This window comes from Schistocerca serialis, chromosome 2, assembly GCF_023864345.2.
Source record: "Schistocerca serialis cubense isolate TAMUIC-IGC-003099 chromosome 2, iqSchSeri2.2, whole genome shotgun sequence".
Lineage (NCBI taxonomy): Eukaryota > Metazoa > Arthropoda > Insecta > Orthoptera > Acrididae > Schistocerca > Schistocerca serialis.
In genome coordinates this window covers 452,939,324-452,957,420 of record NC_064639.1, presented here as the reverse complement: position 1 = coordinate 452,957,420, position 18,097 = coordinate 452,939,324, and the positions used below count along the sequence as shown (strand labels likewise).

General features: G+C 40.6%; 1 protein-coding gene across 5 annotated transcripts in view; it reads right to left on the bottom strand.

Moving 5' to 3' along the window:
* Nucleotides 1-18,097, bottom strand: part of LOC126457332 (E3 ubiquitin-protein ligase CBL) — a 181,277-nt gene that overhangs the window by 66,131 nt on the left and 97,049 nt on the right. For all 5 annotated transcript variants that reach the window (XM_050093538.1, XM_050093541.1, XM_050093540.1 and 2 more), the window contains exons 7-8: nt 17,253-17,333; nt 146-294 (exon numbers count right to left, since the gene is read on the bottom strand). In XM_050093538.1, the coding sequence (XP_049949495.1) occupies nt 146-294; nt 17,253-17,333 (230 nt within the window). The remainder of the gene's footprint in view (nt 1-145; nt 295-17,252; nt 17,334-18,097) is intronic.

The following is an 18,097-nucleotide window of genomic DNA, read 5'->3' as shown; positions in this document are numbered from 1 at the left end:
TACTCTAAATGTAGCTTCTTTCCACACATGTGATAATCCAAACAATTTGTTATCTTTAATCAGTCTAACTTACCATTAACAAAATAAAAATTCTTCCACATTTATAAAAACCAAATTAATAACAAATGAATTTATGCCAGTATACCTCGGAGAAGAGCTAGGACTGCCTAGAGTGGGTGACGCCCTCCTTGGAGGCAACGGAGGAGGTGGAGCTGCAGTCACAACTGTAGCTGCTGTTGCTCTGCGTTGCAATTGTGGAGAAGGATGTGGGGATATCATAGGGCTTCGTCCACCCTGAAGACAAAAAAATACAATTTGTTTTGTTTATTAAGAATATGTTTGTGCAGCACAGACCAGTGTTGATTAGGTATTACAAGGTGTACAACTTTGCTTTCGCCATTTTTTCCCAACATTTGAGGCTTTAATGAAACAAATTGGTTACACATGTATCATTCAAAGTATTTTCCATCGCTGGCCACTACTTTCTCCCATCTTTTGGGCAGTGTACGAATCCCACATTGAAAAAATTATTCATCTTTAGAAGTGATCCACGGATCGATCCAACTTGTGACTTCTTCATGAGATCGGAAGTGTTGGTCAGCCACGCCATGCACCATTGATCTAAACAGGTGATAGTCAGAGGGAGCAATGTCTGGAGAATACGGTGGGTGGGGCAGGACTTCCTATTTTAATGTTTTCAAGTACTTTTTGACCCCTTTTGCAACATGGGGTCGAGTGTTGTCGTGCTGCGAAATCACTTTATCGTGCCTCTCGCTGTATTGCAGCTGTTTGTCTTTTAATGCTCTGCTCAAATGCATTAATTGCATTTGATAACAAGCACCTGTGATTGTTTCACTTGGTTTTAACACTTCATAGTACATGACACTGAGTTGGTCCCACCAAATGCAGAGCATGATTTTGGAGCCGTGAATATCTGGTTTGGGTGTTAAGGTGGAAGCATGGCCGGGATATCCCCATGATTTTTTGCATTCAGGGTTATCGTAATGAACCCATTTTTTGTCCCTGGTCACAATGCAATGCAGAAATACCTTCCGTTTTTGCCTCTGAAGCAACTGTTCACAAACACCGTTCAACGTCTCTCTGTTTCAGCTCACATGGTACCCAAGTTCCTTCTTTCTGAATCATTCTCATAGCCTTGAGATGTTTTGAAATGGCTTGCTGTGTCACTCCCACTAATTGTGCCAATTCTTCTTGAGTTTGATGTGAATCTTCATTCAGAAATGTCTTCAATTCTGCATCTTCGAAAACATTCTCTCTTCCACCACTATGCCGGTCTACTACGTTAAAATCACCATTCTTGAAGCATTGAAACCACTCACAACACATTCTTTCACTAATAGCATCCTTACCATATGTACTTGAGAGCATTCAATGAGACTCAGCTGCTGTTTTCTTCATATTGAAACAAAACAGTAACACCTCCCACAAATGCTGAGAATTAGGCTCGTAAACTGACATATTCAATCAAGAACAACTTTATGATGCAGACACAAATCGACTAATGTTTGAATGAGGTTATGTCGACCGAGGTACAAGCTAACTGCTTGATGTCTGCAATCTGTTTCTTTCAACCGCTACTTACTGTTGTCGCCACCTATCGGTAAATGGCGGAAGCAAAGTTGTACACCTTGTATGATTTTATCCAGTCCCTTAGCTCTGTAAATTAGCTTCAATTGTGATTAATTTCCTTTTCCACACTGTTGGAAAGTGTCATGTCTGGGTAAATAGCGCATCAACATAGCACAACCTACCTCAAGCTGCCATCTTTACACATCTATGCTACACTGTGACTTGGTCTCAAGATGCTCTGACACCAGGACTTAGGCATTCAATGACCTGTTACTGTGTTGTGTTCTTAGATAACTGTCCTTAACTATGGTCCTTCTGGACATAGACTTTTGCCTTTTTAGAGTCAGTGAACTTGGCTGCTACAGAAAACAGTTACACTCCTTTATCAGACTACTGATATTCACAAACAGAATTCATTGTGACTTTCTGTTTAAGTCAAACAGTAGTTTACTATAGAACTTTGAAGTGTGATTTGATGTTGTTATCAATAAATGTTTTGTTCCTTGTCTAACTGGGAGTGAGTTCTTGCTTACCAAGCCTTGGATGGGGCACTTCAGTTATTGACAACAAGAAATGGACTCCTGTCCTGTGCCCCAGGTAGAGAGAGCTTCCATGTTTTCTTTTCAAAGGCATGAGCACCCAAGTGTTCTTATGCAGCAGATGCAGCAAACCAAGCAGCAGGCACAAAACCTGAAATATCCAAATGACCGTCTTGCATCGAGTCCATGGTGAAAGGTCTCAGGATGTCACCACCACCGTTCCCACCATTTGGCATGAAAGCGAAACCATGGGTTACAATGCCACCTGTAACAGCACCATATTGCGCATGGAGTCTCAGGTGATATCCAGCAGCATGCCTTTTTAGTAGCGTACACTGGGGCTGATGTCTATTACATCCTTCAATAGTTAAATCCAGAATTAGAAGAAAATGACTTTCCTACGAACAGCTTAAAACAGTATGGATAGTATTGTGGCTCAAATCCATAAATCCATGAGTGGCAGTCCATCATTAATATTTGTAATTGTCTTAACAAGATGGACAATCCCAACATATATGGCTCACACAGTTGCAACGACTTTTCTGGAGTTACAGTTACAGTGCAAAAACTCCAATTGTAAGCAACCATATGCCCACTCATTGCTCAGAGACACGATTTCAATTCATTTGCCTGACAGGGGACACAGAAATGATCTTCAAAAATTGAATGACCACTCATTACCAACATGCTTCCAGCTCATTTGAGCATCTGAACACCCAGTACAGAACTCCTCGCAGGTGTTCTCTACCCACCTGCCCACCACTAAAGGCGCAGACCCAGACCCACTGTACTGGCTTCACAGCTCCACTGAATAAATCTTACCCTCTGCAAAAACTTTTGAGAGGCCAGCATACCCAGAAATTACAACCCTATAGCAATTGTTTCATCATGCACCATAGACAGCGATGCTAGTTATGACATGCAAAGTGTAAAACCTGTGGTAAATCAGCACATAACACAGAAACCTGCCAATCCACACTCAAAATTAATGTCAACAGCAAGCTCTTTGGAAACTAGGACTCAGATTTGGATGCTCATGTGTCCTCCAGGTGCAAGCAACCTCTCTCAGATGATCAAAATATCCATGGGTGTACTGCCGGTCTACAGTGTCCAACGGGCACAATATTTCGGCGATCATACATGTCGCCATCATCAGGTGACATGTATGATCGCCTAAATATTGTGCCCGTTAGACACTGTAGACCGGCAGTACACCTGTGGATATTTTGATTATCAAATACGCCGGGAGAAACTCAAGAATCTCTCTCAGATGAATTGTTAGCATTGGAAGTGTCGCTTAATGACGTTCCTGTCACATTCTAAATAGATGCAGGCTCTTCAACAACCACTATTATTCAGGACACATACAAAAGGCTTGTCTCACTACCCCTGTGATCTTTTCCAAAACAACTGAAAATTTATAGCAGTGATAACATTGAGGTGGTGAGTTAATTTTTTTTTTTTTTCCATGATCAAATATCAAAAATATCTTTTGAGGGCTCACATATTGGTCATCACCACATGGGGATCTACAAATATCTTAGGACTGTATCTTTTTAACATGCTCAGTTTGGAAGTGTATGATTCTATGAATCAAATCCAATCTTTTGCACCTATTACCCATCTTCACGAACTTTTGATGTCCTAAGCTTCAGTATTTTCCCACCAGGCTACCGGATTAATGGATTATGAGGCATATATTACTTTGAAGCTTTTGCCACTCCCACATTCTTTAAAGTATGTAATGTGCCTTTCACTTTGAGGGAAAACTTTGCATGGAACTATAGCAGTTGCAAGACAAACGAATCCTGACACAGGTCTCGAGCAGTCTATTGGTTACCCAAATTTTTTAATCTTTGATGATTTGAGGTAATTTTAAGTCAACAATGAATGCATCATCTATAAAGACACTTATCCCATTTTAAATGTCAAGAATATTACAGTAAAACTTGTCAGGGTATGCTGTCCACAAGTCATTGTCAGAGACCAAAACCTACAGCTGGCATTATGTGAAGATTTCGCTATCATCCTGATGATTAACACCCCTTTTGGTCTATTTCAACACAATCATCTTCCTTTCAGCATTGCTAGTGCACCAGCCATTTTTCAATGGTATCTGGAGCAACATACTCAAGGAGTTCCAGGAGTGGCTAATTATCTTGATGATATTCTTGTAATGGCCACAAATGCCAAGGACCTTGCCACAAATTTTGTAGCCCTTTTCAGTGTCTTACAAAAGGATAACCTGAAATGCAACAAATACAAATGCGTCTTTTTTGTGCCTCAAGTGGAATATCTGTGAAATATTTTCAATGCTTCTGTGATCCACCCCACTGCTAACCACATTGAAGCTATACAAAAATTCCCAGCACCATGGGACTTCAAACAGCGAAAGAAAGTATTAGAACAACTCTACTACTCACAAAAACATACAGAAATTCCTGACACTAAAGGACTCCAAACAGCTAAAGTCACGGTTAGGACATCTCTACTACTTCACAAAAAATCAAAGCAACTGTTATCCCAGTTGCGGCAAGCCCTTTCTGAATATGAAGTGAGTGCTCTCCCAATCATTGCGCTTAACAGTTTACGTGTATGCATCATATTATGGTCTCGGAGCAGTTCTCTCTCATAAAGTGAACGGTGTTGAGTGCCCAGCTGCTTTCACATTGAAATTTCTAATACCAGCTCAGCACAGTTACAGCCAAATTGAAAAGGAGGCTTTGGTCATTACACTTGAACTGGAAAATGTTCATGATTGCGTGTATGGTCAATGTTTCTGTTCTTTTAAAGATCACAAACCACTTCTACCTCTGTTAAACACTCACATGAACATACTTTCTAAGATGGCAAGGCACCTTCAACGTAGGGCTTTGTTCCTCTCTAGATACCCCTATGACATCTACTACTGCTTGAAGATGCAGCATGTGAACACTGATGCACTTTCCCATCTTCTAGTAGAACAAGATCCAGAATTTGATGCCACGCCATAGGTTTGTTTTCACACATATATGAAGTTGGAAAATGTGTCACACATTTTCCCATAAACACTACATCAACTGCCAGACTGTTGCCCAAGGATCCTGTCATCCACAAGATCATGCAACTTGTGAAATGCAGGTGGCCAATGGAGAAAAAACACATACAACACTCAGAAGTACAGGAGTACTGGAACCGTCTTCATAAACTATCAGTGGTCAGTGGAGCCCTCCTCCTATACAGCGAAAACAGTAAAATCATGGTTATCACTGCAAAAGCTTTACAACACTGCGCTGTCATGGTAAGTTTGGAACAATCATCTCAAAAAGACTGGCTTGCGAACATGATTTTTGGAAAGGTTTTGACAAAAGTATTGAACAAATGGCTTTTGACTTGCCAGCAACATCAGCTCAAGGTAGCAGCACAGGCACGCAAATACTTCCCATGGCCTCTGGCAATGTCACCTTGGTCCAGAATTCATCTTGATTTTTCTGGTGCTTTTCTAGATTAATCTTGGCTAATACTGGTGTATGCTGAGAGCAAAGTTCCTTATGTTTCATGAATGCAATCAACCACGACTGCTAGGATTACAAAAGAACTGTCGCACATAATTTATGTTGAAGGCTTGCCTGAAACCACTATGTTTGACAATGGACCTCAATTTACATCAGCAGAATTTTGTCAATTCTGTGAACAGAATGGTATCCAATTGGTCCAAACAGCACCATATCATCCAGCATCAAATGGCCAGGGGGAATGTTCCATCACAACTTTCAAAACCCAAATGGCAAAATTGCAACACAGATACTATATTGATGATTTTCTCACTTTCCTTCTCGCATCGTACTGTTCTACACCACAAGATGGGGTGATGGGGTGAGCCCAACAGAGATGTTGCATGGCCAATTACAGTTCTCTCAGCAACCCACTGTAAAACCTTTAACTTATGATCATTCTTCTCTGAGGTCTCACTGCCATTGCTATAAGATCCATGATGATGTGTTGGTGATGGTATTCTGTCAGAGTAGGCATCATTCAGTTCCAGCATGCATCACCTGCCTCCTTGGCAGAGTCATGGTTGAGGTCCAGTTGCCAGACCAGTCTCAGTGTTGAAAACTCTAAAAACAAATGTGTCCTCACAGAACTCAGGGTGCCTCGGCAGGAGACTTCTTCACCGTTTCTGTTCCATATCTAGTCCACCTGGAGCCTGACAGTGACAGAAAGCTGCTGCAATAACATCAGGACTAAGCAACCACTGGACTCCTTGACACCAGTTTCCCTGATGACACATCTTCCACATCCAATGCCCCTGTTTTCACAGAAATCAATTGCGAAAGCCCAGAATCATCACTCCCTCCAGACACCGGCGACGGCAATACTAACATCTGTGACATTAAGAAGGTTCACTATCACTCCTCTTGGGGGATATGGAGGGGGGAGGGGGGGGGGGGGGGGGGGGGAATTGCTGTGTCTGGGCATATAGCCCACCAAAATAGCAAGACAACACCAACAGTAGACAATTCAGGAGCTCTTAGGGGCCACATGAATGAAAGCCGAAACAATGCAAGTTCTGAATGACAACAACCATCATGGTGTGTTCTCGAGGGCAACTCAGGATACCACCACTGCATTCTATGGCACTTGTCTCACTGAAAGGTGGCAGCCACATTGCCCCTAGATCTATTTGCTTCTGCCATATAAAGTGACCGCAAATAGTGTGTGACAGATTCTTCCACTGACACTATACTTAAGATCCGATATAGCCAGTGTCCAGCAGTCTACATCTACTCACCAGCGTGGAGAATGTAGTATACAGGGCCTACCTCAAATTACCATCTGTCCACGTCTATGTTAGACTGTGAGTTGGCCTCAAGAAGCTCTGGCACCAGGACTCTGATATTCAATGAATTCTTACTGTATTGTGTTCTCAGACAACTGTCCTTAACTGCACTTCATCCCAACATAGATATTTGCCTATTTAGATTGAGCAAACTTGTCTGCTACAACAAACTGTTACAATCCTTTATCAGACTTCTAAAGTGCTCAAACAGAGACAGGTATAATCACATGAATAAAACATTCTCTGTTTTCCAGCCGTGTCAATTCAAATAAAATGCTCGAGCTTTCGATGGCCATCTCCGCCATCATCGTCAGGAGTTCACTGACTGCCAGGGCTGTTACGGTCTCTCGCTTATATAGGCATGATGACATCATCAGCAGCCAATCAGATCGATCCAATGTGGCGCGCACATGTAAGTCAACCTGGGCAGCTTGTGGCAGCACCGGTGACGCCAGGTGGCGCCAGGGGGAGGTGCCACGTTTGAAACTGCTGCTCCCCCTGCTGAGTGTGTATCCCTGGTCTCTGTTGAAATTGTTTCTGTTTAAGCGAATCTCGGCCGCTTCCTTTATAACGGAGTCCCAATATGTAGAAGCATGAGCCAGCACTTTTGTATTTTCGAATTGTATCTTATGTCCGTTTTCTAGGCAATGCTCCGCTATGACCACATTGGATCGATCTGATTGGCTGCTGATGATGTCATCATGCCTATATAAGCGAGAGACTGTAACAGCCCCGGCAGTCAGTGAACTCCTGACGATGATGGCGGAGATGGCCATCGAAAGTTCAAGCATTTTATTTGAATTGACGTGGCTGGAAAACCAAGAATGTTTTATTCATGTTTGCTGTTGCGAAAGACTCCGAGGGCACAGGTAGAATCACAGACAGAATTTGTTGTGACTTTGTTGTTTTTAACTCAAACAGCAGCTTACTACAGAACTGTGAACTCGTCAACCTTGCTTACTGAGCCATGGAAAACACTCTTCAGAATGTTTTATCTTTAAAAATGCAGTGCTTCAATAGAAACAGACAGACATAAGTTCTAACTAACCAGGTTCAAAGCCTTCTGCCAACAAAATAGCTTTACACACTGGACTTCGGCACTTTCCACCCTCAGAGTAACTGTGAAGCTAATTGACTGATGAGAACTTTTAAGACTGAAGTGCTGAAACAGAAACAACAAAAGAGACTTTCCCTCATTTTAAATTCTTACTGAATCATACAACTTTCCTTGTGCAAGAGTCCTGCAGAGTTCGTTCATGAACATCAATGCAGAATACTTCTCTCACACCTGTCTCTGTAATTTTGTCCAAGCAGAAGATCATATGATGACTCCTCCATTCAATCAGTGCATGAATACCTAAATGGCAGATATTGAGACAAGCAATGCTGGAACAGAAAATCAAGAAAACCTGCTCAAAAGGCAAGAACAAAAAAAATCAAGAAAACCTGCTCAAAAGTGCAAGAGGCATGTGGACCAGAGTAGACACCTGTAAGATTTCACGGAGATCATGTGACGGAACTTGCTCCCTTTCTAGCAGTAGTTTATTATATGTTGTGGAGCAACGAAGGATAGCAAGCAATTGGAAAAAGTGCAGAACATTCTCATTTTCAAGAAGGATCATCAGACAGATGCATATAATTATAGTCTAATATCACTAACATCTATTCAATGTATAATTATGCAAGATGTTTTATGCTCATGCAAATATGCCATGGATCTCACTAAGGCCTTCAGAGACTGTAGGCCCCACCTTGTTCAGAAACAGATCTCCCAAGCCTTATCTCTCTAGTTCCTACACACCACCATCCAGCCACAAAGGAGCACTACTCTCATGACTCAATAACACCCATGACTGGAATAACTGAATCACATTCTCCGACAAGGTTTCGACTACCTCTCGCTATGCCCTGAAATGAGGTGTGTTCTGCCCACTATCCTCCATAACCCTTCCACAATGGTATTCTGCCACCCACCCAACCTATACAATATCCTTGTTCATCCCTACAGCAACTCCCTATACCCCAACCCATTGCCGCATGGCACATATCCATTCAATAGACCTAGATGTAAGACCCGTCCCATGCATCATCATCCCACTAACACCTACTCCAGACCTGTCACAGACATCTCTTACCCCATCAAAGGCAGAGCTGCCTCTGACAGCAGACACATGATCTACATACTAAGCTGCAAAAATTGTGCTGCTTTCTACATTGGCATGGCAACTAACAAACTGTCTGTCCACATGAATGGCCATGGCTAAATTATGGCCAACAGAAAGCTAAACCACCTAACTGCCAAAAATGCTGCCCAGCACAATGTACTTCACTTCACTGACTGCTTCACAGCTGGGATCATCTGGTTCCTTCCTACCAACACCACCTTTACTGAATAGCACAGGTGGGAAATTTTCCTACAATGTATCCTTTATTACCATAAGCCCCTGGCCTCAACCATTGTCAGTCCCTGTCCTCTACCTACCTATTCCCTTCCCTGCTCCCACCCCAGCACTATAGACACCTTCTATTCTGCCAACGCACCTACAGTCTCCCCCCTCCTTTACCTCTATTCTTTTCTCTCCCTCTTTTCAGTCTCCGCCCCCCTCTCCCAAGCACAGCCCCCTGACTCTGTGCCTAGCACCCCTAAACTGTTCCCGCCATATCCCTGAATGCTCTCGCAGGCAGTGTAACATCTTTCCCCACACCTACCATGTTATCCCTCCTTATCACTACCCCATGCCTCCTCCTTACCTCTACCAGCCGCCCCAAATTACTGCTCACATTAGACCCAGTCACAGTTGGGCCACATTAGACAGAGACAGTGGCCATGCTTGTGTGAGTTGTGCTTGTGTGAATGTGTCTGTGTGTTTTTTATTTCTGAGGAAGAGCTTTTTTGCTCCAAACCTTAAATGTTTAGCAATCTTTTCACTGAGTCTGACATCAGAGCCTACTCTTTGTGCTGGGTAGCAATATATACTGTTGTTATTCCACCTGGGCTTTCCAGTATTAGAACTGTTATATTCATGGTTGTAATTAAGCTGATTATATTAACTTGTTTAAAAAACTTGAGCATTCATTTTAACAAAGAGGAAATATATAATTTTATTTTTAACTTTGTACGTGGTGCAGAATAATGTGATTGGGACAGTTTCTTTATAAACTTCTGATCAGTGTTTTTACTGAAGCTTAAAAATATTGCTATTTCATGTGCCATACCATGATCTCTTATTTATTTATTTATTTACACATAAAGTTTCATAGGACCAAATTGTGGAGCAAATCTCCAAAGTCATGGAATGTTTCACCACATGAAATTACAACATACAAGTAATAACAGATAAAAATAAACTGTTTATGAACCCAAAAAAAGCCAAGCCATAAGTTTAAGTAAACGCAATCAACAATACAACAGAATTAGTTTAATTTTTCAAAGAACTCCTCGACAGTATAAAAGAAGTGACCCATGAGGAAACTCTTCAGTTTCGGTTTGAAAGTATGTGGATTACTGCTAATATTTTTTAATTCTAGTGGTAGCTTATTGAAAATGGATGCAGCAGTATACTGCACACCTTTCTGCAGAAGAGTTAAGGAAGTCTGAAAGAAGTGACCCATGAGATAACTCTTCAGTTTCGGTTTGAAAGCATGTGGATTACTGTTAAGATTTTTGAATTTGAGTGGTAGCTTACTGAAAATGGATGCAGCAGTATACTGCACACCTTTCTGCAGAAGGATTAAGGAAGTCCAATCCAAATGCAGGTTTGATTTCTGCCAAGTATTAACTGAGTGAAAGCTGCTTATTCTTGGGAATAAGCTAATATTGTTAACAAGAAATGACAGTGAGGAATATATATATTGAGAGGCCAATGTCAAAATACCCAGACTCTTGAACAGGGATCGACAAGAGGTTCGTGAACTTTTTTTTTGGTCTACTGACTGGTTTGACGCGGCCCGCCACGAATTCCTTTCCTGTGCTAACCTCTTCATCTCAGAGTAGCACTTGCAACCTACGCCCTCAATTATTTGCTTTACGTATTCCAATCTCTGTCTTCCTCTACAGCTTTTGCCCTCTACAGCTCCCTCTAGTACCATGGAAGTCATTCCCTCATGTCTTAGCAGATGTCCTATCATCCTGTCCCTTCTCCTTATCAGTGTTTTCCACATATTCCTTTCCTCTCCGATTCTGCATAGAACCTCCTCATTCCTTACCTTATCAGTCCACCTAATTTTCAACATTCGTCTACAGCATCACATCTCAAATGCATTGATTCTCTTCTGTTCCGGTTTTCCCACAGTCCATGTTTCACTACCATACAATGCTGTACTCCAGACGTACATCCTCAGAAATTTCTTCCTCAAATTAAGGCCGGTATTTGATATTAGTAGACTTCTCTTGGCCAGAAATGCCTTTTTTTCCATAGCAAGTCTGCTTTTGATGTCCTCCTTGCTCCGTCCGTCATTGGTTATTTTACTGCCAAGGTAGCAGAATTCCTTAACTTCATTGACTTTGTGACCATCAATCCTGATGTTAAGTTTCTCACTGTTCTCATTTCTACTACTTTTCATTACCTTCGTCTTTCTCCGATTTACTCTCAAACCATACTGTGTACTCATTAGACTGTTCATTCTGTTCAGCAGATCATTTAATTCTTCTTCACTTTCACTCAGGACAGCAATGTCATCAGCGAATCGCATCATTGATATCCTTTCACCTTGTATTTTAATTCCATTCCTGAACCTTTCTTTTATTTCCATCATTGCTTCCTCGATGTACAGATTGAAGAGTAGGGGTGAAAGGCTACAGCCTTGTCTTACACCCTTCTTAATACGAGCACTTCGTTCTTGATCGTCCACTCTTATTATTCCCTATTGCTTGTTGTACATATTATATATGACCCGTCTCTCCCTATAGCTTACCCCTACCTTTTTCAGAATCTCGAACAGTTTGCACCATTTTATATTGTCAAACGCTTTTTCCAGGTCGACAAATCATATGAAAGTGTCTTGATTTTTCATTAGCCTTGCTTCCATTATTAGCTGTAACGTCAGATTGCCTCTCTCGTCCCTTTACTTTTCCTAAAGCCAAACTGATCGTCACCTAGCGCATTCTCAATTTTCTTTTCCATTCGTCTGTATATTATTCTTGTAAGCAGCTTCGATGCATTAGCTGTTAAGCTGATTGTGTGATAATTCTTGCACTTGTCAGCTCTTGCTGTCTTCGGAATTGTGTGGATGATGCTTTTCGGAAAGTCAGATGGTATATCGTCAGACTCATATATTCTACACACCAACGTGAATAGTCGTTTTGTTGCCACTTCCCCCAATGATTTTAGAAATTCTGATGGAATGTTATCTATCCCTTCTGCCTTGTTTGACCGTAAGTCCTCCAAAGCTCTTTTAAATTCCAATTTTAATACTGGATCCCCTATCTCTTCTAAATCGACTCCTGTTTCTTCTTCTATCACATCAGACAAATCTTCACCCTCATAGAGGCTTTCAATGTATTCTTTCCACCTATCTGCTCTCTCCTCTGCATTTAACAGTGGAATTCCTGTTGCACTCTTAATGTTACCACCATTGCTTTTAATGTCACCAAAGGTTGTTTTGACTTTCCTGTATGCTGAGTCTGTCCTTCCAACAATCATATCTTTTTCAATGTCTTCACATTTTTCCTGCAGCCATTTCGTCTTAGCTTCCCTGCACTTCCTATTTATTTCATTCCTCAGCGACTTGTATTTCTGATTTTCCCAGAACATGTGTGTACTTCCTCCTTTCATCAATCAACTGAAGTATTTCTTGTGTTACCCATGGTTTCTTCGCAGCTACCTTTTTTGTACCTATGTTTTCCTTCCCAACTTCTGTGATGGCCGTTTTTGGAGATGTCCTTTCCTCTTCAACTGTACTGCCTACTGCGCTATTCCTTATTGCTGTATCTATAGCGTTAGAGAACTTCAAATGTATCTCGTCATTCCTTAGTACTTCCGTATCCCACTTCTTTGCGAATTGATTCTACCTGACTAATGTCTTGAACTTCAGCCTACTCGTCATCACTACTATATTGTGATCTGAGTCTATATCTGCTCCTGGGTACGCCTTACAATCCAGTATCTGATTTCGGAATCTCTGTCTGACCATGATGTAATCTAATTGGAATCTTCCCGTATCTCCCGGCCTTTTCCAAGTATACCTCCTCCTCTTGTGATTCTTGAACAGGGTATTCGCTATTACTAGCTGAAACTTGTTACAGAACTCAATTAGTCTTCCTCCTCTTTCATTCCTTGTCCCAAGCCCATATTCTCCTGTAACCTTTTCTTCTACTCCTTCCCCTACAACTGCATTCCAGTCGCCCATGACTATTAGATTTTCGTCCCCCTTTACATACTGCATTACCCTTTCAATATCCTCATACACTTTCTCTATCTGTTCATCTTCAGCTTGCGACGTCGGCATGTATACCTGAACTATCGTTGTCGGTGTTGGTCTGCTGTAGATTCTGATTAGAACAACCCGGTCACTGAACTGTTCACAGTAACACACCCTCTGCCCCACCTTCCTATTCATAACGAATCCTACACCTGTTATACCATTTTCTGCTGCTGTTGATATTACCCAATACTCATCTGACCAGAAATCCTTGTCTTCCTTCCACTTCATTTCACTGACCCCTACTATATCTAGATTGAGCCTTTGAATTTCCCTTTTCAGATTTTCTAGTTTCCCTACCATGTTCAAGCTTCTGACATTCCACGCCCCAACTCATAGAACGTTATCCTTTCGTTGATTATTCAATCTTTTTCTCATGGTAACCTCCCCCTTGGCAGTCCCCTCCCAGAGATCCGAATGGGGGACTATTCTGGAATCTTTTGCCAATGGAGAGATCATCATGACACTTCATCAAATACAGGCCACATGTCCTGTGGATACACGTTACGTGTCTTTAATGCAGTGGTTTCCACTGCCTTCTGCATCCTGATGTCGTTGATCATTGCTGATTCTTCCGCCTTTAGGGGCAATTTCCCACCCCTAGGACAAAAGAGTGCCCTGAACCTCTATCCGCTCCTCCACCCTCTTTGGCAAGGCCGTTGGCAGAATGAGGCTGACTTCTTATGCCGGAAGTCTTCGTCCGCCAATGCTGATTATTTATCAAAATTTAGGGAGTGGCGGGGATCGAACCCAGGACCGAAGACATTTTGATTATGAATCAAAGACGCTACCCCTAGACCATGGGTTAATCATGAACTTACACCACTTATTGCTCGAAACCCCCCCCCCTCCGTTTCTGAGCTAAAAATGTCCTTTTAGAATGAGAAGAGTTGCCCCAAAATACAATACCATATGATATAAGTGAATGGAAATGAGCAAAGTAGACTAATTTTCATGTTGAACGATCACTCACTTCAGATACTGTTTGAATAGTAAAAATGGCAGTATTAAGTCTTTGAACAAGATCCTGAATATGGGCTTTCCACGACAGCTTACTATCTATCTGAACACCTAGAAATTTGAACTGTTCAGATTCACTAATCATATGCCCATTCTGTGAAATTAAAACGACAGGTTTAGTTGTATTGTGTGTTAGAAAGTGTAAAAACTGAGTCTTACTGTGATTTAGCATTAGTTTATTTTCTACAAGCCATGAGCTTAGGTCATGTCTGCACTATTTGAAACCGACCCAATGTTGCACACAACATCCTTTACTACCATGCTAGTGTCATCAGCAAAAAGAAATATTTTAGAGTTACCCGTAATACTAGAGGGCATATCATTTATATAAATAAGAAACAGGAGTGGCCCCAACACTGATCCCTGGGGCACCCCCCACCTGACAGTACCCCACTCAGACCCCACATCACATCTGTTATCAACATTGCGAATAATGACCTTTTGCTGCCTGTTGCTAAAGTAAGAGGTGAACCTATTGTGAGCTACTTCCTGTATTCTGTAATGGTCCAACTTCTGGAGCAATATTTCGTGGTCAACACAATCAAATGCCTTAGTTAAATCAAAAAATATCCAAAGCATTAGAAACCTTTTGTTTAACCCATCAAGTACCTGACAGAGAAAAGAGAATATAGCATTTTCAGTTGTTAAATGACTTCTAAAGCCGAACTGTGCATTTGGTAGCAAATCGTGTGATATAAAATCATCAATTATCCTTAAATACACGGCCTTTTTAATAACTTTTGCAAAAACTGATGGCATAGAAATAGGTCTAAAATTATCTACATTATCCTTTCCTCCCTTTTAATAAAGCGGCTTTACTACTGAATACTTTAATCGCTCAGGAAACTGACCATTCCTAAAGGAAAATTACAAATATGGCTAAATATAGAGCTAACATGTGCAGCACAGTACTTTAATATTCTGCTAGGCACTCCATCATAGCCATGAGAGTCCTTAGTCTTCAGTAATTTAATTACTGACTCAATCTCCCTCTTGTCTGTATCACAGAGGAGTATTTCAGACATCAATCTCGGAAAGGCATTTGCCAAGAGAGTTATATGATTCCCTGTAGAAACTAAATTTTTATTTAATTCACAAAGAATTTTCAGAAAATGGTTGTTAAAAACTGTACATACTTTTGATTTATAAGTAACAGAAATATTTTTACTATGAACTGACTTTATATCGTTGAGCTTGTGCTGCTGACCAGACACTTCCTTCACAACTGACCATATAGTTTTAATTTTATCCTGTGAATTAGCTATTTTCTATTTGCATACCACATACTCTTCGCCTTCCTAATAACATTTTTAAGCACCTTACAGTGCTGTCTGTAATGGGCTACTGTAGCTTGACTGTGACTACTTCTAATATTTTGATATAATTCCCGCTTTGTTCTACATGATATCCTTATACCACTATTCAGTCAACCAGGCTGCCTTTTACTGCTAGTACCCCATTCAGAAGTTCTAATGGAAAGCAACTCTCGAAGAGCATGAGAGATGTGTTAAGGAAAACATTATATTTATCACCTATGTTATTGGCACTATAAACATCCTGCCACTCTTGTTCCTTCATGAGATTTAAAAAAAAAACTCTATTGCTGTTGGATTAACTTTTCTACATAGTTTGTAATTATATGTGACATTTGTTTAAGTACAAAAGCCTTTTACTGTTAAAATTTGTGCATCATGGTCTGAAAGGCCATTAATCCTTTTACCAACAGAATTCTCATCTAGCAACGAAGAATGAATAAAAATATTGTATATGGCTGTGCTACTGTTCCCCTGCACCCTAGTTGGAACAAACACAGTCAGCATCAGAACATATGAATTTAGGAGATCTACCAACATCATTTTTCTTGCACCATCATATACAAAATGTGTATTGAAGTCACCACATGTAACTAATTTCTGGTACTTCCTATAAAGTGAACCAACAACCCTCTCTAGTTTGAGCAGAAATGCTCTGAAGTCAGAGTCAGGGGACCTATAAACAACAACAATTTAGTTTCACTAAATTCAACTGCCCCTGCACAACATTCAAATATCTGTTCAGTGCAGTGCAGTGATACGTCTATGGACTCATATAGAATACTGTTTTTTATGTACATGGCCTCTCCTTGAAAAACAGCCAGCTAATCTGTATCCTGGTACTAGAAGCCTGTGAATTGTCAAATTATTTAAGTGCTGCTCTGATACACCAATAATTTCAGAGTCAACATCTATAAGCAGTTCACTAACTTTATCTCTAATACTTCTTATTTTTTGATGAAATACACTAATTCTTTCTCTACTTGGAAATATGATGTCCTCTGAACGTGGCCCTTACTTAGAGCGACTTCCTTTCAGCAGGTATACCTTATCAGATGACTTCAATCTAAAAAAGGTGCATCTCTAATACCAACTACTACAAGAATTTTTCCATGAATGATGATCCCACCACCACCACCACCACCACCACCACCACCCACTACACTGTCACTTATAATCTTTGCCAGCCTCCCTTTCCCATACCTACTGAGGTGCAGGCCACGCCTAGTGAAACCCGATCTACTGATAGACTCAACAGACAACATATACTGAGAATTCTGCTAACCCAGATTTATATGCCACCTTACTGAACTTCAGGAAAGTTTAATACTCCAGCAGCATCTGTGGAATATCACTTTAAGACTGCAAGTAAACCCTGTCATATCATACTTTATTGTACACTGGAAAAACAAGTGTTACAGAGTTACAAATCTCTACCAAATGCCCAGTTCTGCTAGTGGTTACTCATTCTGTTCAATGTACACCATTTTTGCAACAGCAGTGTAACTTCATAAGTATCCTTACATGAAAATAAGGAAAAGGAAAACATACCCGACATTCTGCATTTTCTGTCCTAGGTGAGAGAGCAAGGGCTTGCAGACAGCTGTTATTACAGTTCCAGTTGTTTAGATCCTGTAAAAAAAGAAAATCAAATTTGTACACAGAATATCAACTAACATATAGATAAGATTGAAATATGACATGGACCAATTCAATATGATAAAAAGATTTATTTTTAAAAAAAGTCCTCTGTAAGACTGTAGAAATTTATTGAAGTCAGGGTTATATAAATTCAAATAACATGTTAATTCAACAAGCAGATATAGTTCATGGAATTATTTAGAGATAGAAAATCATTGTTAGAGATACAGGCTGTATATAAAAAGAAAGGAAATATGATGCAGCAGTGCTCATTGTATATTAAATAAAGAGATCACATCTTGGCTATCTTTAGACCAAATCAAACTTCTGCATGAATTATAGAACTCTGTCATGTTTTCCCTTGCTGTGCTACATGGATTCTGGTTAGGGCTATCAGAAAATCTTTTTTTCCATGTTCAATTTAATTCAAGCACTCATCAGTTTATATTATAGTCAACCTACCCACATTTCATTTTATGTTTGTTGCGGATCAGTAACTTGTTTGTAGCAGAGACTAAAGATATGATAGATTCAGTATTGTACACTATACACAGGAAGCAAGTTTAATATTCTCCACTGGTGATGACAGAAAAATGTTATGTTTGGAGCAGCCTGGAGTGTAACTGCTCAGTATTGTTACTAAAGTGTGAAGTGGGTGTTTCCACTAACTTAGAAGTGGCAAGAAGACACTCAATTAAAACGTGTAACATTGGTTAAATATTGGAGCTCCAAAAGACATTGGAGCTCAGTGCAAG